The sequence below is a fragment of the Petaurus breviceps genome, unplaced genomic scaffold (genome assembly GCF_028583685.1).
Source record: "Petaurus breviceps papuanus isolate PSGF00001 unplaced genomic scaffold, PetGlider_PUasm1.0 174, whole genome shotgun sequence".
NCBI lineage: Eukaryota > Metazoa > Chordata > Mammalia > Diprotodontia > Petauridae > Petaurus > Petaurus breviceps.
The window spans coordinates 12935454-12959216 of record NW_027185761.1 but is presented as its reverse complement, the minus strand read 5'-3'; the positions used below and the strand labels follow the sequence as shown (position 1 = coordinate 12959216).

The following is a 23763-nucleotide window of genomic DNA, read 5'->3' as shown; positions in this document are numbered from 1 at the left end:
AGTCGGAGTCAGGAGACCTTAGGATTCAAGACCTGATGTCACCTGTCTGGGTGACCCTGGGTGATAGTGACCAAAGACAAAGACCTAGAGTACTGTAGGAAAGAGGGGGAGGAAGTCGCTGTTCTCATTTGAAAGGATCAGAGGTTGCTGAAAATGAGGTTGATGACAATCCCTAAGATTCCTCCCAGCTCCAACATTCCATGAAGGAGGCTGGGCCTGGGGCAGAGGGAGGGTTCTCTGTTGGCATTTCCACTGGGGTCTCTGAATGGGGATCCTTTTCAGCATTTTTCCTTGGGCTACACATGCAGTCTGTGTGTGTGTGTGTGTGAGAGAGAGAGAGACAGAGACAGAGAGAGACAGAGAGACAGAGAGAGAGAGAGAGAGAGAGAGAGAGAGAGAGAGAGAGAGAGAGAGCACCCGTGCATTCTTCCTGCATAAACAGCAGAAACAAAACCAAGCCCTGTTGGGTTTTGTGACGATTTTGCTAAGGGAGGAGGAAGGTTCTCCAAGCTTGACAGCATTCTCTACGGGCTGTCAGCGTTGTCGTAGCAACTGGTGGCTGCTGTGTCAATGGAAGAGATGCCATTGTAGCTGAAGAAAGGGAGAACAATGGATCAAGCCTAGTCTCTGCAAGGCAGCATCCCCGATAGATTGGGGGGCTGGGTCCCTACCAGGGCCAGTGGCACCTCTGCTCTCTGTCAGCAGCCAGAGACCTAAGGGAATCCATGCAAAGGCTTCCTGTTTGCCCTGGAGTGAATTTGGTTCCAGCCCCTGCCTCCTGTAGGCCAGGGCTCTGCTCTTCCAATTTCCAGCCTGCATTCTCAGGGCTGTTTGCTGGCTGGGGTTTTAGCTCTCATGGGATCACATCTGAATTCAGTCCATTCAGCAGGTTAGAAAACGGCAAGTATTGTATGGTATAGCAGAAAAGCTCTTGGGTTCAAGTCTGAACCCTGGCATTTGCAAACTGTGTGATCCATGGGTAAGTCACTAAATCCTTCTCTGTAAAATGGAGCTGGGTTCAAATCTTGCCCTTGATACACATTGGCTGTGTGACCCTGAGAAAGTCTCTTAAACTCTCCTTTTTCCTAGGCAATTCTTTAACACTGCAAGCTAGAGAAAAGATACAGATCTGATTCTTAGGAGTTCCTCAACAGGGATGTTTTGTGCCCATGAAATCACAGATCTGTTGGTATTAGTTGTATATAAATGTGGGGGTTAGTGAAATTGCAGCTTGAAGAAAACAGTGTTCAAATTTTAGCTAGGAAGGCAGAGAGGGAGGGAAGGAAGGAGAGGAGGGAAGAAAGAAGGAAAAGAGAGAGGGAGGGAGAGAGGAAGGAAGGAAAAAAGGAAGGAGAGGAGAGAGGGAGGAAGGAAGGAAGTGAGGAAGGAAGGAGAGGAGGAAGAAAGGAAGGAAAGAAGGGAGGGAGGAAGGGAAGGAAGATAGAAAGAAGGAAAGGAGAGAGGGAGGGACAGAGGAAGGAAGGAAGGAAGGAAGGAAGGAAGGAAGGAAGGAAGGAAGGAAGGAAAGAAGGAAGGAAGGAAGTAAAGAAGGGAAGGAGGAAGGGAAGGAAGGAAAGGAGAGAGGGAGAGAGGGAGGATGGAAGAAAGTGAGAAAGGAAGGAGAGGAGGGAGGGAGGAAGGAAGGGAGAGAGAGAGGGAGGGAAGAGAAGAGGGAGGGAAGGAGGGAGGGAGGGAGGGAAGAAAGGAGGGAAGGAAGAAAGAAGGAAAGGAGAGAGGGAGGGAGGGAAGGAGGAAAGAAGGGGGGAAGGACAGAAGGAAGGAAGAGAGGGAGGAATTTATTAAGCACTCACCCTGTGCAGGCGCTGTACTAAGCACTTAACACACATTATCTCTTGTAGCTGGGAGCACAGTGAATAGTGACAGAGTTGGGAAGACCTGCATTCAAATATAGCATCTGACACTTAACTGTGTGACCCTGGGCAAGTCACAGAGTTGTTGAGAGGATCAAATGAGATAACGCAGGTAAAGCACTTTGCAAACCTTAAAGTGCTCCCTAAACACTAGCTGTTATTATTATTCCATGCCATTGAGATCTGGGAACCGTAAAACTGAGGTCACTCTGCCGGGTCTCTGTTTCCTCATTTATAAAACATGAATAGTGTGGGAAAGATACGCATAGAATTTAAAGCTGGAAGGGGCCTTAAAGATTATCTCAATCAACCAAAAATAGAGGCTTGTCCAAGGCCACACAGGTGCTAAGTAGCAGAGTCCAAATTCAGACCCAGAGTTCTTCCAATCATGGATCTAGGGCCAAATGGACCATCTGGTCCAATTTCCTCATTTTTAGAGATGAGGAGACTGAGGCCAAGTGACTTTTGCAAAGTCACACAGGTCGTAAATATCAGAGGCAGGATTTGAACCCAGGTTCTCTAGCTCCAGAATCATTCCTCTTTCCTCTAGGCCATCTGCTTCCTGGAGCATATACTAGATTCCCCTGATGCCTCTGGGTCTGCCAAGGGGTGTCAGGTATAGAGCAAGGTACTTGGATTCTCATTGGAACATGACATGTTCCTGCCTCTATTCAACCATGACTTCCTATAGCAGAAGGTGAATCTGGAATCAACCTTATCTGAACCTGGAGTGAGATGGAAGTTCATGGGGAAGCAGTTGTCAATGGCGATGGCCCAGTCACATCACGCACCATTTTCCATTGGGACTGACCTGGCAGTCTGGACCCAAAAGAGATAGGGCCTTTAACCAAGGAGAAGGGAATGGCATCAAGTCCTGCCATGGGAGAGCCTGCATCAGGGCTCCATCTGTCTCCCTCATGCATGACTGGCACTTTCTCCCACCTCCACAGAAGCAGAAAAATATATCCTCCTCCAGCACCCCAAGTCAGCCTTGGTTACCCACAGGCAATATAGTGATATGGAAATAATGCTGTGGCATGAACTGGAGATGCCAAAAGCCATCTAGTCCAACCCCCTAAGTCTACAGATGAAGAAACTGAGGCCCAGGAAGGGTAAGTGAACTGCCCAAGATCACACAGGAAGTGTTGGGGATGGGTTATACAGTTAAGGGATGTGAGTTCAAATCCCAGCACATTTGAGACTCTGGACCTCACTTTCCTTACCTGTAGAATGAGGGAGTCACTACATGGTCTTCCAGGCCCTTTCCAGCTGTGAGTCTATGATCTTATAGAACTTCCATTCACCAAACCTAGGCCCAGCCTGAATGGGGAGATGGCGTCCTTAGATTTTTCCAGCTTTAGTCTATCCAGGGGTGGGGAACCTGCAGCCTCAAGGTCACATGTGACCCTCTAGGTCCTCAGTTGAGTCAAAGGGCTACACTTGAGGAGCCAGAGGACCACATGTGGGCTCAAGGTCGCAGGTTCCCCATCTCTGATCTATACACATTCCCACAGCTCTAACCAGACCCCTGATCAGTTTTTCCCAAGGAGCCTTTCAGATGTCCCTTGGGTCATAGTTTGCTCATCCTGCCATCTTTGCCTTTTATTGGCCTGTTGGATGGAATAAGAACCATTCACATTATACAGTACTTTCAAATTTGTACACTACTTCTCTCTCAACAACCCTTCAAGGGAGGTTAGTTTAAATACTCAGAATGCCCATCTTCCCGATGCGTGATAGAGAAGTTTTCCTTCAACACATTCCATCTTCAATCTTTATTTTTCTAGGTTTTAAAGGGTAGTCAAATCCAGAGAGGGACCTAAGGTATACCTAAAGAATCATGTAAATAATTTACTAATAGAAATTCCATAAAATGTTTGAGCTGGAAGAGACCAACCTCTTCATTTTCATGCTGGAGACCCACAGGCAGGAATTGTCTTATCCAAAGTGACATCCTGAGAGGTAGATTAGGACACAAGTCTTTGCTTCCTCTCACTTCCCACCACACTGTCTCCTTAGAGAGGACTTTTCTTGGAACCACTTCCAAATATCGACTGATGACTTAAGTTTTCAATTTGTGTTCTGTGGTGTTGGTGTTGTTTGGTGGGGATGGAGGGGAGGAAGGAAGGCTCTTCTTCAGGAAACAAAAGGAAAAGGAAAACATCATACAGAGATCCAAATGTTTATTACTGTGAGTAAAAGTATTTGAAGAAGGGTGTTTTTAAGGAGCTTATAATAATACTTAGAGCCCATCATCACTTTGCAGCTTAAAAGTGCCATACAAACAATAATGAAGGGATCCTCACAACAGCCCTGTGAGGTAGGTAACTATTATTATACCCATTTTACAGATGGAGAAACTGAAGCCCCAGGCACAAACAAGGGCCAGGATCTAAGATGACAGTCACTATCTGTGCAGAGACGGGACATCTGTCTCCCTGATCCTAACTCCAAAGGAGGAAGAAGTGAATTCATTCAGAAGGGGGGAGGCCATATGCATGTTAAAGGAAGGGAGGGTGCGGGGTGTTAGGAGGAAGGAAGGAGGCTCTGGACTCGGCTCCACGGAGATGTCCTCAGTGTTTGGGGACACAAGATGAAACAGGCCTCGCCCTTGATGGACTCATAGCCTCCCAGGGCAGTGTCTGCCATGTGTCTCCAAAGTCAAACCCAAAGCAAGAACTACCTGTGATGTTTTTGCATGAAAATAACCAAGCTGACAAGATAACAACTTTCTTATTACCAAAAATACTTTCATTCTTTTAATTATATGCTCAGCTGGGGCCCTGAATCCCCACTGTGAAAGTAAATGACAATTTGATAGGGGTCACCTGGGGCTGAATGGTAGGGAAACAGGCCTACTTAGGAGGGTGGAGGTGGCAGGTGTGCGGAGGAACGCCAGGCATGGGGGTTAATTACACTCTGTGTGAAGCAGAGTCTGGTTTCCAAGGAGAGGTTTACCCCCAAATCCCACCATTCAGATGACCAAACCTGAAAAGGCATGTGATTTGGAGACTCCCTACGCACCCTTTCCCTGGTGCCACCATCACAGGGGCACTGGGAAACAACTGGTAGCCCCAGCCAGTGAGTTCTAAAGCTCCCTGCTCCCCCAGCTACCCAATTGCTCCCCCAGCCACCCAATTACTCCCCTAGGGTCTTTTCTTCTAAAGGGCAGTTCCTTCCCCAAGGGGAAAGGTTGGGTTTATAAAAAGAACAGGACACCAACGACTTCCATCAACTCCTGTTCATCACTAAGTAGAAAAAAAAAGGGACAAGCACACAGACATATGGAACATGTAGACAATGGACTCAGAAAGAAACAAGATAAAGTGACCATGGAGACATGGCTACATAAACATACTCAGAGATGTATGGTGATGGAATGAGCAATGGATTTAGAATCATCGTACCTGAGTTCAAATCCTTATGGTCCTGGCCAAATCATTTCTCTCTGGACTTTTGTGTTTCATTTTTCCAACAGTGGGGTCAGATTAGACAAAACAGAAAGGGGACCACAAAATTGAACATAAGGATCCTTATGGGAGGATGTTGACTTAGAAAACCACTTAATAACATTATCTATGTTCTACTGTATTTTTATTGATTTTGTTAAATGTTTCCCAATTACATTTAAATCTGTTTCAAGTCACCCCAGGTCCTAGTCAGCTCCAAATCCTATACTCACACACACAAACAAAGCCATATATGGAAGTAGACCCACATACAGACACACATCAACTGTTTGGCATGCAGTCCTCTAGGAATCACAGGATTTAAGTTAGAGGAGAGCTGAGAGATCATTTAATCCAGGAGTTCTTAACCCAGGGTCCATGAACTTGCATTTTTAATTAGAGCTTGTGTAGGTTTTCAATATTGTTTTGATAAATGGTAATCTTATGTTTTGTACTGTATGCATTTAAAAACTTTATTCTGAGAAGGGGTCCGGTCTTCACCAGCTCACCAAAGGGGGACATAATACAAAAATGACTAAGAGTAACCCCAGATGGAGAAACTGAGACCCAGATAAGTTAAGCAACTGGTTCAAGGAAGGTCAATTATATAAGAATTAAACAGCAGAGTCAGGATTCAAATCTAGGTCTCCAAATTCAAGGTTCTTTCCATTGCACCATGTACATACTCTCCCAAATGAAACCTTCCTAGCCTGAGAGTGAGAGGCTGGGTGTGAGAGGCTGGAAATCCAGGCTAGATTGGGGAGAGAAGAGTTCCATGATTTAGAAGCTTTCTCTTACTATCTCTTTACTAATGCCTCTCTTTACCTGTCCCTCCAGAGAAGGAAAGGCAAAAGGAGACAGGAGAGGATAGGAGAAGAGAGTCTGCTTTTTCTCAATTTGCCCTGGGTGGTTTGCACTTTCAGTCTGAGACAGTGCACTCTCCAGTTCACTGGTCACTTTGGGGCTGCAATTACTTGATAATGAATAGGCCAAGGAACCCAAAGGTCTGTTGGTGGAATGTTCTATTTTTTAAGGGATATTTTGGTATCTTGTGGAAAAGTCCTCAAAGAAAATGTTGATAGGAGCTGGGGAACTCAAAGGCATCTCCTCAAACCCATTTCATCAGAAAAACAGGTTTGGGGTTACCATTATCTGTGGGAGGCAATTGTGTGTGGGTGTATGTGTGTGTTCGTCTGGTCGGCAACGTCCAAGCCTGCTGATCTTGGCTGATCCAATCCATTGTGACAGTACCACAATGTGGGGATTTCAGGGCCAATACACCCACTGCCTTTGCTAATCACAGGGCCACAGTTGACTGATCCAGGCCACAAGGGGAAGGGAGCTTAAATTTGTTGGGGTTGGCTTTTTTTTTCTTCCTCCAAATGGGTTCAGAGAGTATCCCGTTAATACCAATCACGCCTTTGAACCATGTGACTTCAGGATCTTTTGCACGCTTGGCAAATTGGATCCCAAGAGGGGGTTTGTGTGATATGAGGGGAAGGGACCCATTTGGGCTCACTCTGAGCTCCATCCTCCTCCATCCCAAGGCCTTACCAGCCTTCCTCTGACAAATAGGATGAGATGGCTGCCTGGTTTGAAAAGTAGAACAGGTTATAGCATGATACAGGCAAACATAGTATAAATAAAATATTCATATAAAAATAGTCTCTTACAAAATATACTCTCTTATCCTATGGGTCCTTTTCCAAAAGATGGAAATTGTCTGGAATTAATTTGTTTCTCTTTATAGGCATCTCAAACTCAATTTTCATGATGGTGAGTCTTACCTGGCAGGGGATAAGGGGAAAGAGGGTATTGGTATGTACTGGTAAAGATCTCAACTTGAGTTTCCAGACAACTAGCAGCAAACAGCAAAATATATATATATATATATGTGTGTGTGTAAAAAGATGCCTGCTTTTATACTTAAACATCTAGGACAGCAAGGAATAACCTGCGAAATCAACTAGTAGAAATATCTGCATAAAGAATAACTATGTACAATTCCAATTGTTCCTTGCCCAGTTGACAAAATTATTCCACAAAGAAAGCAAGGAGTCTACTTTGATTGCAGAATCTTTTCCAGTGGCGGTAGAGTTCTTTTAATTAAATAAATTAATATTATTTTATCTGAATAAATTGTTAAATATTGCTATTAGTAAGCCCAGGCGCCTGACGTCCCTGCTTTAAAAAAAAAATGGCAGCTCAAAGGAAGGCCATCTCACTTCTGGCCAAAGTACAGCAGCAGGAGCGATAGCAGGGTTTGATGAAGTGACTTGAGGGAGATGAAAACCAGCTGAGAGTTTCCTGAAGCATTTCCATGAGTGCCGAGGCTCACTCAATGTGCCAGGGGGTAGCACTTTGCAGGAATAATCACGCCGGGGTCCTGATCCCCGAGCAAAGATTTTCTCATAGTCCCAGTGCTTCCTGCCATGTTTGGTTCCTGGTGAACAAACAGTCGCTGTGCAGATCGAACCATTTGTCGCCACCGGGAGGCTGACCCCTTGAGTCGTGGGGGCCGGGCATGGCCCAGCCTGCTGGTCTGCCCAAGGCCACCTGGGCCCGCAGCGACTCCAGTGACTCAGTGGCTGAGAGTACTTGTGGAGGGGGTTGGAGTGGCTGCTCTCTGCACTACTCTTGGGTCTACCATGGAACGCCCCAGCTTCCCCAGAGGAAGCCAGGAAAAATCCTCCCCGCAAGGCTGGTCTTTTGGAAGAGACCCGGCAGATGCCGGTAGATCTTGGCAACAGCCCAGAGGTCAGGCTGGATCATGTGCAAACATCTTCCTCGGTTTTCTCCATCGTTTTCTTTTCTCAGCGGGCAGTGGGATGGTGAGGGGGGATGGAAGGGCGGCCCAGCACTTGCTGTCCTCTCCCCCTTCCCGTCCACATCCCCCTCACCCCCCCAGGATCTCTCCAGCCCACGCGGCTCACTTACAGGTGTAGACTTCTGTCCGTTCACTACACGTGTTACACTTCACGTAACAACACCAGTGAAATTTGCAGTTACACTGCCAGACGCGCGCGTACTGGTGGGTGTTGTAGCCGCGGCCGCAGCACATGAGGTCACAGCCGCTGGCCTGCGGGGCCGTCTTGTTGCACATTCGGCCCTGGGTCCCCACGCTGCCCGTCGCGGGGTCCTCCTCGCAGTAGTTGGGTGACTTTTCAATGTACACCAGATCCGTGTCCATGGGCTTGCGGTAGGACAGCGGCTTCTTGATCTTGAGGAAGGTGGGCCGCTTGTTGCGGCTGGCCCGCACGGGCTCCACGTGCACCGCCTCGTTGTACTTGTCCTTGAGGATGTAGCCCAGCTCGCGGAACTTGGGCAGCGTCGTCCAGCACGTTTTAGTGGTGCACGAACCTGACACCCCGTGGCATTTACACTCCAGCTTCATGTTTTCTTCTAGTATCTGCAGGAAAAGAAAGAGAAGGAGATGGAGAAAGAGAGAGGGAGAGAGAGAAGGGAGAGGGAGAGAGAGAAAGGAGAGGGAGAGAGAGGGGAGAGAGGGGGGGGAGAGGGAGAGGGGGAGGGGGGGGGGGGGAGAGGGAGAAGGGGAGGGAGAGGGAGGAAGGGGGGAGAAGAAGGAGGGAGGGAGAGAGAAAGAAACATAGCACTGAGTCATTTAAATGAAGCCATGGGACCAGAACCTCCTCCTGCAATCTTTCCCTGCCCTCCCACTTCTCCATCTTTTAATTCTGAATTTATCCTAAAAGCACTAATTACAAATATGAGAGCTCACAGGAGTATAACGTGTTAAACCTTGGAACAGAGAATATCGGATCAGCAAGATACCCAAGAACATAGAATGTTAGGGCTCAAAAAAAAAAAGCCCCTGGGGGAGGTGAGGGGTGAATTATCTAGTCCAATCCACTTGTTTTACTGACAAACTGAGGCACAGAGACATCAAAGTGACAAATGTGATTTCCACAGCAGGTAACAAGGTTGAGTGGGATGGTTCCCAGGGCAGATTCTGTCCAGCAACATTCTGCTTTTGGATACTGTCAGAGAAGTCTTTGTCTAGAAAGAACCTGCACATGTCAATTAACCGATTACTCTTCCCTTTGACAGGAATAAACTGACACCTTCCCAGATACTTTATTTTCAGACTTTTTCTGTGAAACTTTCATAAGTGTGGGATCCTTGGTTAAACAGGGCCACAGTCAGTCAGTCAGCCAATAAATATTAACTTTTAAGTGCCTACCCTCTGCCTAGGATACAAAAAGAGGCAAAATCCAGTCCCTGCCCTCAAGGAGATTACAGCATTATAGAATCATAGGATTTCTGACCAAAGGAGACTTTTCACATCATCTAGTCCAAGGGTTCTTAACCTGTTGGCTGAGATCCTGCTTTAACTTCTTGTTTTTAAAAAAATATTTTGATGACTATATCTCAATACAACTGGTTTCCTTTGTAATCCTGTACAGTTTACTTTATGCATTTAAAACATTATTTTGATAAAGGGTCCATTGGTTTCCACAGACTGCCAAAGGAGTCCAAGACACAAAAAATGATGAAGAACCTTGGCTCTGGTCTGACTCTTCCACTTTACAAATGAGGAAACCGAGGCCTAAAGGGGTGAAGATGCTTGATCAAGACCACTCACATAGTGAGTGGCAGAGCTGAGATTTGGACCAATCCCAAAGAGCCAAATCCAAAGTTCTATCCACTAGACCACATGACCTCATGCTATATCCACTTTTTTTCAACCCAAATATCACACCAAATCACAATATTTGTTGTTGAGTCATTTTAGTCACGTCTAACTCTTCATGAACCCATCTGGGGTTTTCTTGGCAAAGATACTGAAGTGGTTTGCCATTTCCTTCTCCAGTTCATTTTACAGTTGAGGAAATAGAGGCAAACAGGGTCAAATGACTCTCCCAGGGTCATATAGCTAGTATGTCTGAGGTTAGATTTGAACTCAGAAAGATGAGTTTTCCTGACTCCAAGTCCAACACTCTATCCACTGTGCCACCTACCTGCCCCCTAGTATACCCTCAGCTAAATAAATGGTCAGGAAATGGGCTCTGGACAAAGTAACATTCTGGCTACTTTGGATAACCAGAGAACCCTTTTTTTAAGATCAACACTTAAAAATTTTTGTAAAAATATCTCAGTCCACTGTACCTAATTTCATCAGCAAAGTCTAGTTGTATATGGCAATCAATGTGAAAATTAGTGATACAGAATCACAGAATGTCAAAGATAGAAAGGACCTCAGCATTCATCAAGTACAATGTGTGTACAAAAAAGAATTCTCCATACAAGAGGCCCAAGAGATCGTTCAGCCTTTGCTCACAGACCTCCAACACCTAGGGACCTCTTCCTCCTCCTCCTTTCTCCCTCCCTCTCTAGAAGTGGGCCATTCCATTTGGGGACAGCTCTAATTGTTAAGAAAATTTTACATTTACCTCTTTGTGACCTTTCACCCAGTGTCCTTATTCCTGTTCTCAGAAGCCAATCTAGGGCATCTTGGGGCATCTCACAGGTGAAGTCAAGTCAATGCAAGTCAACAAACATTTTTAAGCGCCTACTATGTGTGTGTCGGGCATTCTGCTAATGTGCACATTTGTGTTGCCTGTTTCTTTTCCTGCAATCTGCCCTTTCTCCTAACACCCAATTAAAGATGCTGGTAAGTTGGTTTCTGGTTAATTGAAGTTTAGTTAGTACAGCACAGTAGACTTATGAATGATCTCTTACTTGACAAATGTGGTCTTCTCAGTCATAATCCTTCCCCATCTATATGCTACATTTGACCCACCCTCTATTCTCCTGGATACTATCTCTTTTCAAGTATCCTGTAACATGGCTCTCCTGCTCTTCGTCCTACCTGTGGACCCGAGATGACTCTCAGTCATCTTGTCTGATTGTTCACCTACCTATGGGTATTCCCCAAGCTTATGTCCTAGGCTCTCTTCTCAGGCTACTCTTTCTCATCTGTTCTCATAGGTTTAACTATTATTTTTATGTAGATGACTCTAAGACCTATATATCTAGCCCTAGGATTCAATCCAACACTGGAAATTTCAAGCTGGATATCCACCCTAAACTCAACATGGCCAAAACTGAGCTCATAACTTTTCCTCCAATCCTGCCTATCTTCCCAACTTACCGATCTCTGTGGAAAGCACCACCTTCCTTCCAGTCTCCTGGTTTCAGTCTAGGCACGATGCTGTCCTCCTGACTCTCTCCCTCACCCCACATATCCAATCAGTTGCCAAACTTTGCCATTTCTCTCCTTACCACATCTCACATCCAGCAGCATCTCTCTAGTCACACAGCTACCACCTTAGTTCAAGCCCTTTCACCTAGATTATTACAACATCTCCTAATTCATCTCTCCTCACTCCAGTTCAGCATACACAATGCTAAGAAAACAATTTTCCATAAACGTGGATCTGACTGTGTAATTCCCCTACTCAATCAACTCGAGTGGCTTCCTGTTGCCCCTAGGATCAAATAGAAAATGCTCTGTTCAGCTTCTAAAGCTCTAAACCACCTTTCCAGACTTGTCCCCATCCTGCCCTTGGTGACCTGGGCAAACTGACCCAATGACCTTTTCTCTGTTCCTCACACATGACACTCAACCTCTCAACTCCACACCTTTGCACTAACCATCCTATGTGCTTGGAATGTGCCTCTTCTCAAGCTCTGCTTCATAGACTTTCTTTCTTCCTCAAGCCAGCACTTGTCTTCGAGAAGCCCTTCCTCATCACCCTTCCTCCCATACCACCTTGCATTTAAAGACTTTATATATATTTGTATTTATTAACTTTATATTTGTGCTGTGCACATACGAATATATACTGTGTACATGCATACATTATACATACATGCACATATGTGTGTTGTCACATGCATATATATACATACTTGTTACCTCCTCAATTAGAACATAAGTCCTTTGATGGTAGGTATTATTTCATTCTTTAAACCTGTCCCAGGGCCTAGCATAGTAATTAGTACATTTGTACTAAGTATATAGTGGTACTTAATGAGTATCTGCTGATTGGTTGATTGTAATATTTCAGAAAAAATCTATAATTTCATCAGTATGGTTGTTCCTTCCACTGATACAGATCACAACCCCTCTCCCCGCCAGACACTCTTTATGAGTAGCTGTGGCTCCAAATAAAACCATCACCTTGTGACTGCCTTTTTTCTGGTGATAATAATAGTATTTGGGGCAGCTAAGTGGTGCAGTGAACAGAGCACTGGCCCTGGAGTCAGGAAGACCTGAGTTCAAATCCGACCTCAGACACTTGACACACTTACTAGCTGTGTGACTTTGGGCAAGTCGCTTAATACTAATTGCCTTGCCTTCCCTCTTCCAAAAAAAACAAACAAAAAATAATAGTATTTAGGGCTGGAGGGGTCCTGAGAAGTCACCAAAGTTCAATCATCTCATTTTGTAGAGGAGATAAATATGACCCAGAGAAGTAATGACTTGTCCATTGTGATACAGGTAGTAAACAATAAAGTCAGCATTCCAACCAAGGTCTTCTAACTCTATTTCATTCTACTTTCCCACTATCCAATCCTTCCTCTTTCCAGAGTCAGCTGGGCTTGACAATAGATTCAAACCGAAAGCTGGAGGAGGCCTCAGGGGCCATCAGGTCTACCTCCCTCTTTTTACAGATGAGAAAAGTCAGGGTCAAGGATGCCAAGCAGCTGGCCCAAAGGCATACAGGTCAGAGGCATCAAAGGGAGCATAATTCAGGTTCTCAGACTTTCAAGTCAGCACCCTTCCCCATCATCATACTTCCTGCTGCAATCTATGGAGTCCACCACTGGGCCATCGTCAGACACTCTACCATGATATGCATGTGTAGACTAGAACAAGTTTCAAGAACCCAGGGTCATCTCTATATGAGGTAGGACTAGATTGGAGGTGTCAGATATAGTAATGTTGGCACTGCCTACCTCATGGCACTGTTCAATTCCACAAGCAGTTATTAATTATCTAGTATGTGCAAAGTTCTGTGGTGGGTGTTAGAGATGCAGAAACACAGCAATCAAAAAACAAATTTTAATAAGTTCTTGCTCTCAAGGAGCACACATTATCTTATTCTGGGAATCAAGCAAGATAATGCTCCAGAAGTTCTGTAAAAACGTGAGTTGTTAGTTTTGAATTAGGGAGTTCAACAGATGAGGTTTTCATCTCACACAGCCCTTCACTTGGACCTATCTCATGCCTTTATCTTTTGTAACATATAACCTCCTTAAGAGTACTATCTATGGTATGTCTTATCTATTTTTGCATTCCTATACAAAGGGCTAGTAAAGGATCTCACACCACTAAGTGACACATCAGATAGAGACCCTGGAGTCTGGAAGATTCCTCTTCTTGACTTCAAATCCAACCTCAGAAACTTACTAGCTATGGGACCCTGAGCAAGTCACTTAACCCTGTTTGCCTCAATTTCCCCATCTGTAAAATGAGCTGGAGAAGGAAAGAGCAAAACACTCCACTGTCTTTGCCAAGAAAACCCCAAATGGTGTCACCAAGAGTTGGACATGACTAAAAGCAACTGGACAACAACATAATAAATATCTGTTGAATTAAATATCACCTCTTAATAAATATCTGCTGAATTAAATTGTGTTATTTTGTATTAAATGAAAGACAGAATGGCACAACGGATAAAGAACTGACTCAGGGAGAGAAAAAACATGGGCTCAGGTCCTCTGTGTGGCACATACTGGTTGTGTGGGACCCTGGGTAAGTCATATAACTTCTCAGTGCCCCCAGGCAACTCTCCAAGATTCTTAAACTGCAGAGAATGTGTCAATCTGCATTGGTAGAGGAAGTTCCTCATGAGAGAGGCTACATCAAAAAAAGCAAAAAAAAAAAATGTGTTCTTGCTATGTATGTGCCATATTTCCTTACTAGATTTTAAGCTCTGTGAGGGCAGGAATAATATTCCATCTAGGGGCGGCCAGGTAGCACAGCGAGTAAGAGCACTGGCTCCAGTGTTGAGAACACCTGGAGATAGAATCCCGGGCTCAGACACTTAGCACCCACCCAGAAACACCTGGCCGTGTAACCTTGAGCAAGTTACTTAACCCCAATTGCTTAGGGGCGGCCAGGTGGCTCAGAGAGTAAGCACCGGCTCCAGTGTCGGGATGACCTGGATCAAATCTGGGCTCAGATACTCAGCACCACACCCAGAAATAATAACTGGCCGTGTAACCTTGAGCAAGTTACTTAACCCCAATTGCTTTAAAAAAAAATAATATTCCATCTAAACTTGTGTTTCTGTCAAACTGAATGGAATCCCCTAGAAGACTGACTCTCAGCCTTCATTCTGGATAAGCAGTAAGGGTGCTTCATGTCAGTGATTCTACTGACAGGAACAGGGAATAGAACCATTCATACATTATAGGCACAATGAGCTCCTGGGTGAAGAAACTCCCTTTAACAAGGGCCTACCCCCACTTCACCTTCTCGGCAATGGACAGTATTAGAGTTGCCTGAAGAGCCAAAAGGATAAGTCAGCCCCTTGGCATTCCATAGCCAGTCTGTTTCAGAGGCGAGACACAAACCTCATTCTGCCTGGCTTCCAGGATATCTCTCCAGCCACTGTGCCATGCTGACTCTCAAATTACATTCTGGGTAAGCAGTAAAGGTCAATGATTTTACTGATACCTGTAAAAAGATAAATGGCCTAAGCCTATTTATGAACTGCTAATCCTTGGATTCTAATCTACAAGTCTGTTTTAACTCTCTCTCTCTCTCTCTCTCTCTCTTTCCCTCTCTCTCTCTCCCTCTCTCTGTCTCTCTGTCTCTCTCTCAACACTTGCCTTCCACAAGAGCTTTCACCCGATGTCCGCTGGTGTTGGACTTGGGTGCTGAGCTCCATCCCCCCCGTTTCCCCACCCCCACCCATTGAGGCATCCTTCTCCCTTTGTTACCATGATCAGCATGCAGCAGGCATTTCAGGGAAAACAGTGATGGGCACTGTAATCACATTAGCCTCACCAGCCCTAATCCTGCAAACTATGCTTTTGGGAAGCCTCAGTGGTCTCACTGGGTTGACATTAAACTGATGTAATCTAGGCCAGGCCCAGGGCTGGTCACTCAGCAAGCTCCTCCCCAGGACCTCCTTCAGATCAAAGGAGACAAGTGGTCCAAAAAATCTCATGTTAAGCCATGTTCCATCTTCAGGATCCCCCCCCCCAAAAAAAATACAGACCCTGGGCTGGCTCAGAATGTGTTTCATCCATCTGGGAAGTTTCTGGGCTCAATGATGTTGGTGCCCCCCCTTATCAGAGACTCCTCTGCTCTCTCCACTTACTGTCCACTCCATCCAAGGTGAAAGTCAATGAAGCACAGAAGAAAGCCTGGGCCTCTTACTAGAGTAAGTGTGGCTTGGATTAAGGCACTTCTGTCTGAGCTCAATTTCCTCAGCCAAACAATGGGAACGATGATCCTTGCACTTCCTACCTCTGAGGATGACTATGGTCAAGTGAAGGAATGACCATAAGAGCCCTTAGTAACTATCAGGCAAACTAATATTATTATAATTATTATGCTCAAGGTTATCTTTTCTTACAAGACCCAGGCCAGTCACAAGGGCAGCAACTCCCTCCTAAAAAGTATGCACAAATGTAAATAATGTAAAGGGAGATGCCCGAGGAGGGGAAGTGATTTGCTCAGTGTCACCCAGAAATAAATCTGCCTTTCTGCCAATCCCCAGCTCTTAACAAGGCACCTGATTGTCAGTGAGCAGCTAGATTTGTCCATGGCATCAGAGACAGGATCTGAACCAAGGCTGTGCTGACTAAAAGTGCATTGCTCTGGCCTCCACACCACACCACCTCTTACCTTTGTAGAGAATAGTTAGGTTTCTTGGGTTCAGACAAAGGGTTGGCCTAATATCAAATGATTTCTTTTCTCAGTATTGTTAATGTAGCCCACACCTGTTGTTCAACCTCACTGGGTATGGTGGAAAGAGAAATGAGTTTGGAGTCATGAAAGCTGGGTTCAGGTCCCAGCTCAGGTGCTTACTACTTGTATGACCTTGGTTAATAATAAACATCAATAATAATAAACAACAGCTAGCATTTCTATAGTGCTCTAAAGTTTGCAAAGTACTTTTATATGTTAATTCATTTGATCCTCAAAAAAAACCCTGAGAGGTGGCTGCTATTACGATCCCTTTTCTACATGTGAGGGAAGTGAGGAACAGAAAGTGTTCCTTGCCCAGGGTCACACAGATGCTAAATGTCAAGTCACAACCTCTCTGAGTGTCACTTTCTTCATCTGTAAAATTAAGAGATTGAAAAAAAAGTTACCTCTAAGTTCTCTTGCAGCTCTATTAACCAATTCCTTGCTCTTTCCCCTTAATATCTGTGTGACCTTGGATAAGTCACTTATCTTGGCTGGGCTTCTATTGTCTCACCTGTAAAATGGGACAACAATCCTTACCTGGGCACGTGCTTTCCTCCTTGCCTGGACTTGGGACATAATGCCACATTCTGATCTTTCCCTTCCATGCTGATCCCTGGTCCCAGGCCACTGGCTTCCAGGCCTCACCTTGCAGTTGGCTGGCTTTTGTGTATAATTCATCTGGCCCTCTTTGCCTCACTTCTGCTCACGCTGGCCCAATTCTTGTCTAAGTCTCGCTGAGTGAACACAGCTCTTTATCTCCTCACCCACTCTCAGAGCTGGCTCATGCCTATCCAGTGAAGCTTCCGTAGAAGTGCTCACAAAAGCAGCCTGGAGCTCAAGATCAAGGTCATCACTGGAAGTGACTCTACCACCCTAAGCCTCAGTTTCACCATCTGTATAAAGAGAGAGTCAGTCTAGATACTCAAGGTCCTTTCCAGGTCTGAAAAATTCCATGACTCCACACACTTAATGGTATCCCTGAACTCAGCTCGCCACCTCTCTGTCCACTTCTGCCCAGTACCAGGAACAGAGGAAGTGGAAGGAGGGAGCTTTCACACCCTTGGAAGGAAGGAGGAAACTGTCCTCCCCTTGACATTTCACCTAGGGAGTACCAACAATATACCAGAGTGAGCCCCAGGCATCCTCCACTCCCAGAGTTGAGGGGGGGCCTTGGCTGCAATACGACTTCCTGGCTCATCCCCCGAATAGATACTATCACACTTGGGTTGGTTTGCTCCTTTTTCCCAACAGCTGATCTTTCAGAGTCTAACCAGTGGGTTATGTGTCCCAAACCAGAGAAATATAAGTGGTCCTTAATTGGAAGGGGTGGGAGGATGGGGGTGGAGATTACCAGCTTGGAGTGCATCCCTGGACTAGAGGGCCCTGAGAGCTCAGAAGCCCCTCACTTTCCATAGCAGCCACAGGCCTATCAAGTTCTGGGGAAATCAGATTCATGTAGATTAAATTCTGCTTTACAGTGTATGTGAATTTTCATTTCAGATTCAGTAGATAGGCTGGTTATGAAATGAGCAGACGCTTGAGCTTTAAAATTCTTTGTTGCTCACCCCACCCCTGCACCCATCCTCTCTGTCAAAGAGCCAGTTGGTTAACAAGCATTTATTAAGCTCCTACCATTACCAGGCTCCATGCTAAGCTCTGGGGATACAAAGAAAGATTTAAAAAAAACCAGCCCCTGCTCTCTAGGAGCTCACAGACTAATGGGAGGGACAACTTGCAAACTATTCTGCAAAAATAAGATATAGGCAGGATAAATGGGGGGCAGCGTCAGAGGGAAGGCATGAAGATTAAGGAGGACTGGGGGAGGCTTCTCGCCAAAAGAAACCCAGAGATTGACCGCTTACATTTTCTGGGCACTTTGAGATTTATAAAGTGCTTTTTCTCACAGTGGTTTCAGTATTCTTAGCATTTTGTCATTTAACACAAGAAACTGACAACTTGTCCACACTCTCACAGCTAATACCAGTCTCCCGACTCCCAAGTCCAGCATGCATTCTACTCTAAATATGTTCCTCTCATATTTTCCCTAACACCTTTTACTTCCAGTGCTTTCCCTCTCTTTCCATTTCTCCTGTATGCATCTTGTTTGGGGTACATTTGTTCACAAGTTATTAGACTGTAAACTCCTCAAGGGCAGGGGCTGTGTTTCTGCCCCTTTTTTGTATCCCCAGCACTTAGTAGGGTACTTGGCTCATAGCAGGCATTTAAATGTTTACTGACTTGAATACTTAGACGCACCAGGACAACCACTATTTAAAGGGACTTTGCAGGGAGAGCAAAGTCTCTGCAGTAAGAGGACCTGAATTAGAAATCTTGCTTCTGACACTAATCATGTGACCTTGGACAAGCCATGACCTCCCTGGGCCTCAATTTCTTCAAGATCTGTAAAATGAAAGGTTTGGCTTAAAGAGTCTCTGGATATATGAGCTTGTCTGTGAGATCACAGTTAATCATCTCCCCCTTCATTTACTGGTTTTGTACTTCAGGTTCCATGCCAAATATGGTGTGTTCTTCCTTTTGGAGATTTTTTAACCCAGGGATTTGAGTAAGAACAGGTCAGCTCTTCTAGGGAGGGAGCCTGCTGGAGATTTAGAGATTTTGCTGGCCATGGGGTCCAACCTAGTTATCTCACAGATGAGAAAATTGATGTTAAGTGACTTGCCCCAGGAAGACACAACTAATAAATGTCTAAGGCAGGATTTGCACTCAGGGATCCCGACCACAGGTCCTGTGACTTGGCCAATATATCAGACTGCTTCTCGTTGGACATGAGAATCAGGAAGGCAGAAGTTGGAATCCTGCCTCTGACACTGTGTGACCATCAACACATCTTTTAGCCTCTGGAGAGCCTCAGTTCTCTCATCAGTAACAGGAGGGTTTTAATGTCTACCTCCCAAGGTGATTGTGAGGATAAGCTGAGGCAATCAGTGCTCTCAAAATGGCGGCCACTCATCAGGGTGAGGATTACTTGGACCCTCTGCTTCCTGTGCTTTTCCCCTTGGTGCTCTCTGTCTTAGAGCATTCCAGCTTCCAGTGGGGCAGGAGTAGAGGTAGGAGAATATGTATGTCAGGGTCTTAGTGGCCACTCTAGCAAGAGTCTATCCTGGACATAGTCCCATTGGGTCTAGTAATCAATAAATACAATTTGGGAAGGGATGGGAATAAGAGACTTAAACATTGTTCAGAGGTAATCCCAAACGTCAATTATATACAGGAACTAGGCCTTCTGAATGAGAAAAACTCCCTCCACCAATATGAGTTGGCATCTTTCCTGCAATCCTTAGTCCTAGAGAATTGCCTAGAGGGCAAAGAGAGGTTTAAGTGTCTTGCCCACAATCACACAGTCAGTTGAGACTTGAACCCAGGACCTCCTGACCTATGATGCCTTAATAATGATGATGCTGGTGAAAAGGATAATGATAATTACAATGGATTACTATACTTTTTCTTCTAAGAGCTAAAGCTGAAGTATTTCTTCCTTGGAGTCACAAAAGTCCTACAAAGCAAATGGGAATTACTACCTTCTATTTATACTTGGGGTCATTCGAACAAAGTGAGATTAATTGGCTTGCCCCATGTTGTCCACAGAGATAAGTCTCTGGTCTCTTTCCTCCAAGCCTAGTGTTCACTCTAATCCAGCCACCAGTAATGGGGTACTAGGGAAGGGAGTGGTTACCACTACCCATCCCTGGGCCATGGTGGATGTTAGGAGATTGATAGTGGGATAGATAGTAACCAGGAAAGAGGTTGAGGACAAAGGAAGAAGAGTGGGGAGAGGGGCCCAGCTGAGGACCACTGGCTGACCAGATGAGAGGGAGTTCTGAGTTGACTAACTGAGGCTGGTGACCCTGCACAGCCCTCCCTCACTCAAATCAAAGTCAACTGCAAGTCATGTCATCATTTCCCTGATGCCGTGGTCCTCTTAGAAAACAAAGGCTAAAAGCAACAACAACAATAATTGTGGCCAGACTTGGCTATGTCAGAGAGAATTAGAGGATCATGAGATTCACAAATGGTCTGGTCTAAAGCCTTCATCTTGCAGGTGAAGATGACATCCAGAGGAGCCAGGTGATTTTTCACACAGTTACAGCTGGCAGTCAGAATTCCTCTGACTTCAAATCCAGGCTTCTTTCCACTATACAACTAAACCAGAAAGAAAAGAGAGCCATTGGGGTGGCCAGGTGGCTCAGCGAGTAAGAGCACTGGCTCCAGTGTCGGGATGACCTGGATCAAATCCGGGCTCAGACACTCAGCACCACACCCAGAAATAACTGGCCATGTAACCTTGAGCAAGTTACTTAACCCCAATTGCTTTTAAAAAAAAAAAAGAAAAGAGGCCAGGGACCAGTTGTCCCAGGGTGATCATCTTTAAATACTCAAACTTGACCAGAACTGTTATCTCTCATTGATATGGGAGTTTGCCCAAAACAATGTTTTGGGTATTGCAGATGACAGTCCACCCCTACCTTCCCATTCTAGGCAGCTCTTGTCTATGTCCTTCCAAAAAGCCTGCCACAGGGGTCTGCCCAACATGCTAGAGGCCTGACTTTCTTGAGGGCATCAGGGGAGCACTCTGGCTATCCACTTCTTTTCCAGTTGTACAATCCCTTGATGTCGTCCTGTTTTTCAGAGTTACTTATGGGCTATGGGCCACAACCTGCTCTCACTTACCATGCCCCTCGCCTTCTTCCTTTGTATAGTTCTTTGGAAGAAAAAATGGTAAAAATGTAGGCATTGAAAAGATAGACCTTGCTTTTATGAGATGCTTGGAGTCAGTAAAAGAACTTTGTACCTTTGCCAGAAGGAAAAAAAAAAAACCTTGAAAAGAAGGCTACAGATGATTAGGCTGGACCACAAGGATTCAGAGGCCTGCGATAAGCTAGGAAAGACACAGATAGTATTGCTTTGGGTTACAGAAGCCTCGTGGTTGGCCTCAGAGATGGCTATGGGCCTCAAGGCAAAGTCAAGAATGCACTCAAGAACTACCCAGGATGCAGTGGTTAGGGTTAGGGGCCCTTGGGAAGACCAATGTCCAAATGCCTTTGTCACTTAGAGTGCTGAAAAGTTAGTTGTGTGAAACTCCAACCGGACCTCAAAAATTATCTAGCAGCCAGCTTCATTTTTCAAATAGGAAAACTGAGGCCCTCACACAGGAAATGCTTTGCCCAAAGTCATGCCCTGGGATGGCAGATTTTGATTTAGGAGGAACTTCAGTAATCATCCAACCTTTGCACTTTACCTCTGAAGCAATTAAAGCCCAGAGGGGTGAGGAGGATAGCTTTGCTACAAGTCACACAGGTTACAGCAACTCAAACCAAGGTTTTTGTGGTCTTCTGGCCTGGTATTTTTTTTTTACTGCCCTTCCCTGCCTCCACATGAGCTGTGGTCCCTGGGGCCACAGCCCAGTGGACAAGACCTCACTCAGGTCACAAGCGTGTGTCACTGGGCTGCTCCCACATGCTTTAAGCTCAGAGCAACAAAGCCCCAGGGTCAGAAGATCTGAGTTGAAGTTCCAGCCTGGGACAAATTCCCTAGACCTCAGTCTTCCTGGCTCTGACCTGCTCCTTAGGGCCAGGGAGAAGAAAGAGTCCCTGAAGCCTGGATACTCATGCAGAAATGGGAGCCAAGTTTATCATTATCCTTCCTGTCCCAGAACTTTCCCATCACAGGGTATCTGTCCCTCCCCACCCAAAGCTGCACCCCATTCAGATGCAGGTGTGTTCCTTCTGGAAAATTCAGATAAAAGAAAGAGAAGGGGGAAAGAATTTTTCACCGAATAGTTCAAGTTTTTCTTTCTGGTCACATTCTTCTAATCATAATGTACTTCATGGCTTCTGCCGAATATTCCTGTTTGACTGAGCTGGGAACGGCAGCTATCCCCAAACATGGTGGTTGGAATGCAAGAGAAATTGCCCCAAGTCAGACAGCTTTGCTTCAGGTCTGTCCGTCCGGCGTCTGCAGGGAGAGTGACGTTGTTGTCGGTTTCAACACCAACTGGAGAGTGATAGATACCTCATGGCCCAAATCTGTCCTCTTCAGAAGCTCAAGTTTCATCATGCCATTCGGCTGCTGGAAAACATTCACTGGCTCCCCACCCCACCCCCACCACCTATAGGATCAAATCCTGGCATTCAAGGCCCTCCACAGGCTTGCCTCACCCCACCCATCCGAATGTGGCTCCAACGGATCTTCCACCTTCACTGATGTCGGAACACTCCATGCTTAGAGGTCCTCCCCCCACTTTGCTTGCACACTCTTCTCTACTTCTTCTCTTTCTCCTTCCTCTCCACCTATCCAAATTCAACCCACTTCCTCCAGAAAGCCTTCCTTCTCTAGTCTTTCTCTCCATCTCCAGGTTCCTTTAGCACTTGTGATCTGTACCATATACATCAATAATGATAATAATAGCTATCTATATATATGTATGTGTATACATACACACACACACATATACACATATCACTATGTGCCAGGCACTTTGCTAAATATTTTACAAATCTCACTTGATCCTCACAACAATCCTGGAAGGTAGGTGTTCTTATTATCTCCATTTTACAGATGAGGAAACTGAGGCAAACAGGAGTTACTCACCCAGTATCAATAACTAGTGAGTGTCTGAGGCTAGATTTGAACTCAGGTCTTCCTGACTCCAGGACTGGTGCTTTATCCACTGTACCACCTAGCTGCCTGTATCAGACAGATACTGTACTTATAAGATCCTGGGGTTCAAAAATAGGAAAGGTCATCTGGGCCAATCATTTTCATTTTACAAGTGGGGAAACTGAGGCCCAGAGAAAGAACTATTTGTCTTTCCTTTTGTGATAATTTAACTTTCATGTATGCACGTCTTCCAACCTCAGTGAGATTTTAAGCTTCTTAAGGTCAGAGCATTTATCTTATAAGTTTCAAGTGGTCTGACAAAGGGCTGAGGATATAATGGCTGCTCAGCAAAAACTCAGTGAAAGGAGGTGAACTGAGCTGAATTTGAGGCAAGTCACAGAGGCCCTAGCTGTCAGGGTAGGGAAGCCAGGGAAGTTGGGAGGGCTCTGGTACAGTCTCTCTTCACCTCAAAGAACTTACAGAATCCCAGACCAAATTCTCTTCTGGCACCAAAGGCCTGGCACAGCTCCTGGGGGTGCCCTTAGAGAATCCTCCAGGGGAAAAAAAAATACCATCTACATTTGGAGAACTGAGTGATTATCTGCTGAATCAATCAGTGCAGGTGGCCAGCCTGGACCATTGAGACTGGAGGAATTTTCTGGCTTTTGTCTCAGTGGCTGGGGATTCCCACCCATCCCCCCCCCCCCCCCCCCCCTTTTTCCCCATGGGTCCTCTCCCTCCCTCCCTCCCTTTCTCCCTCTCTCTCCCTCCCTCTTTCTCTCTCTCTCCCTCTTCTCTATCTCCCTCTCTCTGTCTCTGTCTCTGTCTCTCTCTCTCTCTGTCTCTCTCTCTCTGTCTCTCTGTCTCTCTGTCTCTCTCTCTCCCTCTGTCTCTCTCTCCCTCTCTCTCTCTCTCTCTCTCTCTCTCTCTC

The 23763-nt window shown here is 45.5% G+C and overlaps 1 protein-coding gene across 2 annotated transcripts in view; it reads right to left on the bottom strand.

Annotated features, from left to right (window-relative positions):
* Nucleotides 1-4037: 4037 nt before the first annotated feature.
* The window catches only part of WNT7A (Wnt family member 7A), a 90383-nt gene continuing 70657 nt past the window's right edge, over nt 4038-23763 (bottom strand). Inside the window, exons 4-5 of one of the 2 annotated variants that reach the window (XR_011167522.1) lie at nt 4860-8729; nt 4038-4705 (exon numbers count right to left, since the gene is read on the bottom strand). Coding sequence is in view for 1 of the 2 variants with exons in the window: in XM_069083763.1 (XP_068939864.1) it covers nt 8250-8729 (480 nt within the window). In the remaining variant the exon portion in view is untranslated. Of the gene's footprint in view, nt 8730-23763 lie in introns of both variants that reach the window. The other variant, XM_069083763.1, reaches the window with a different exon arrangement.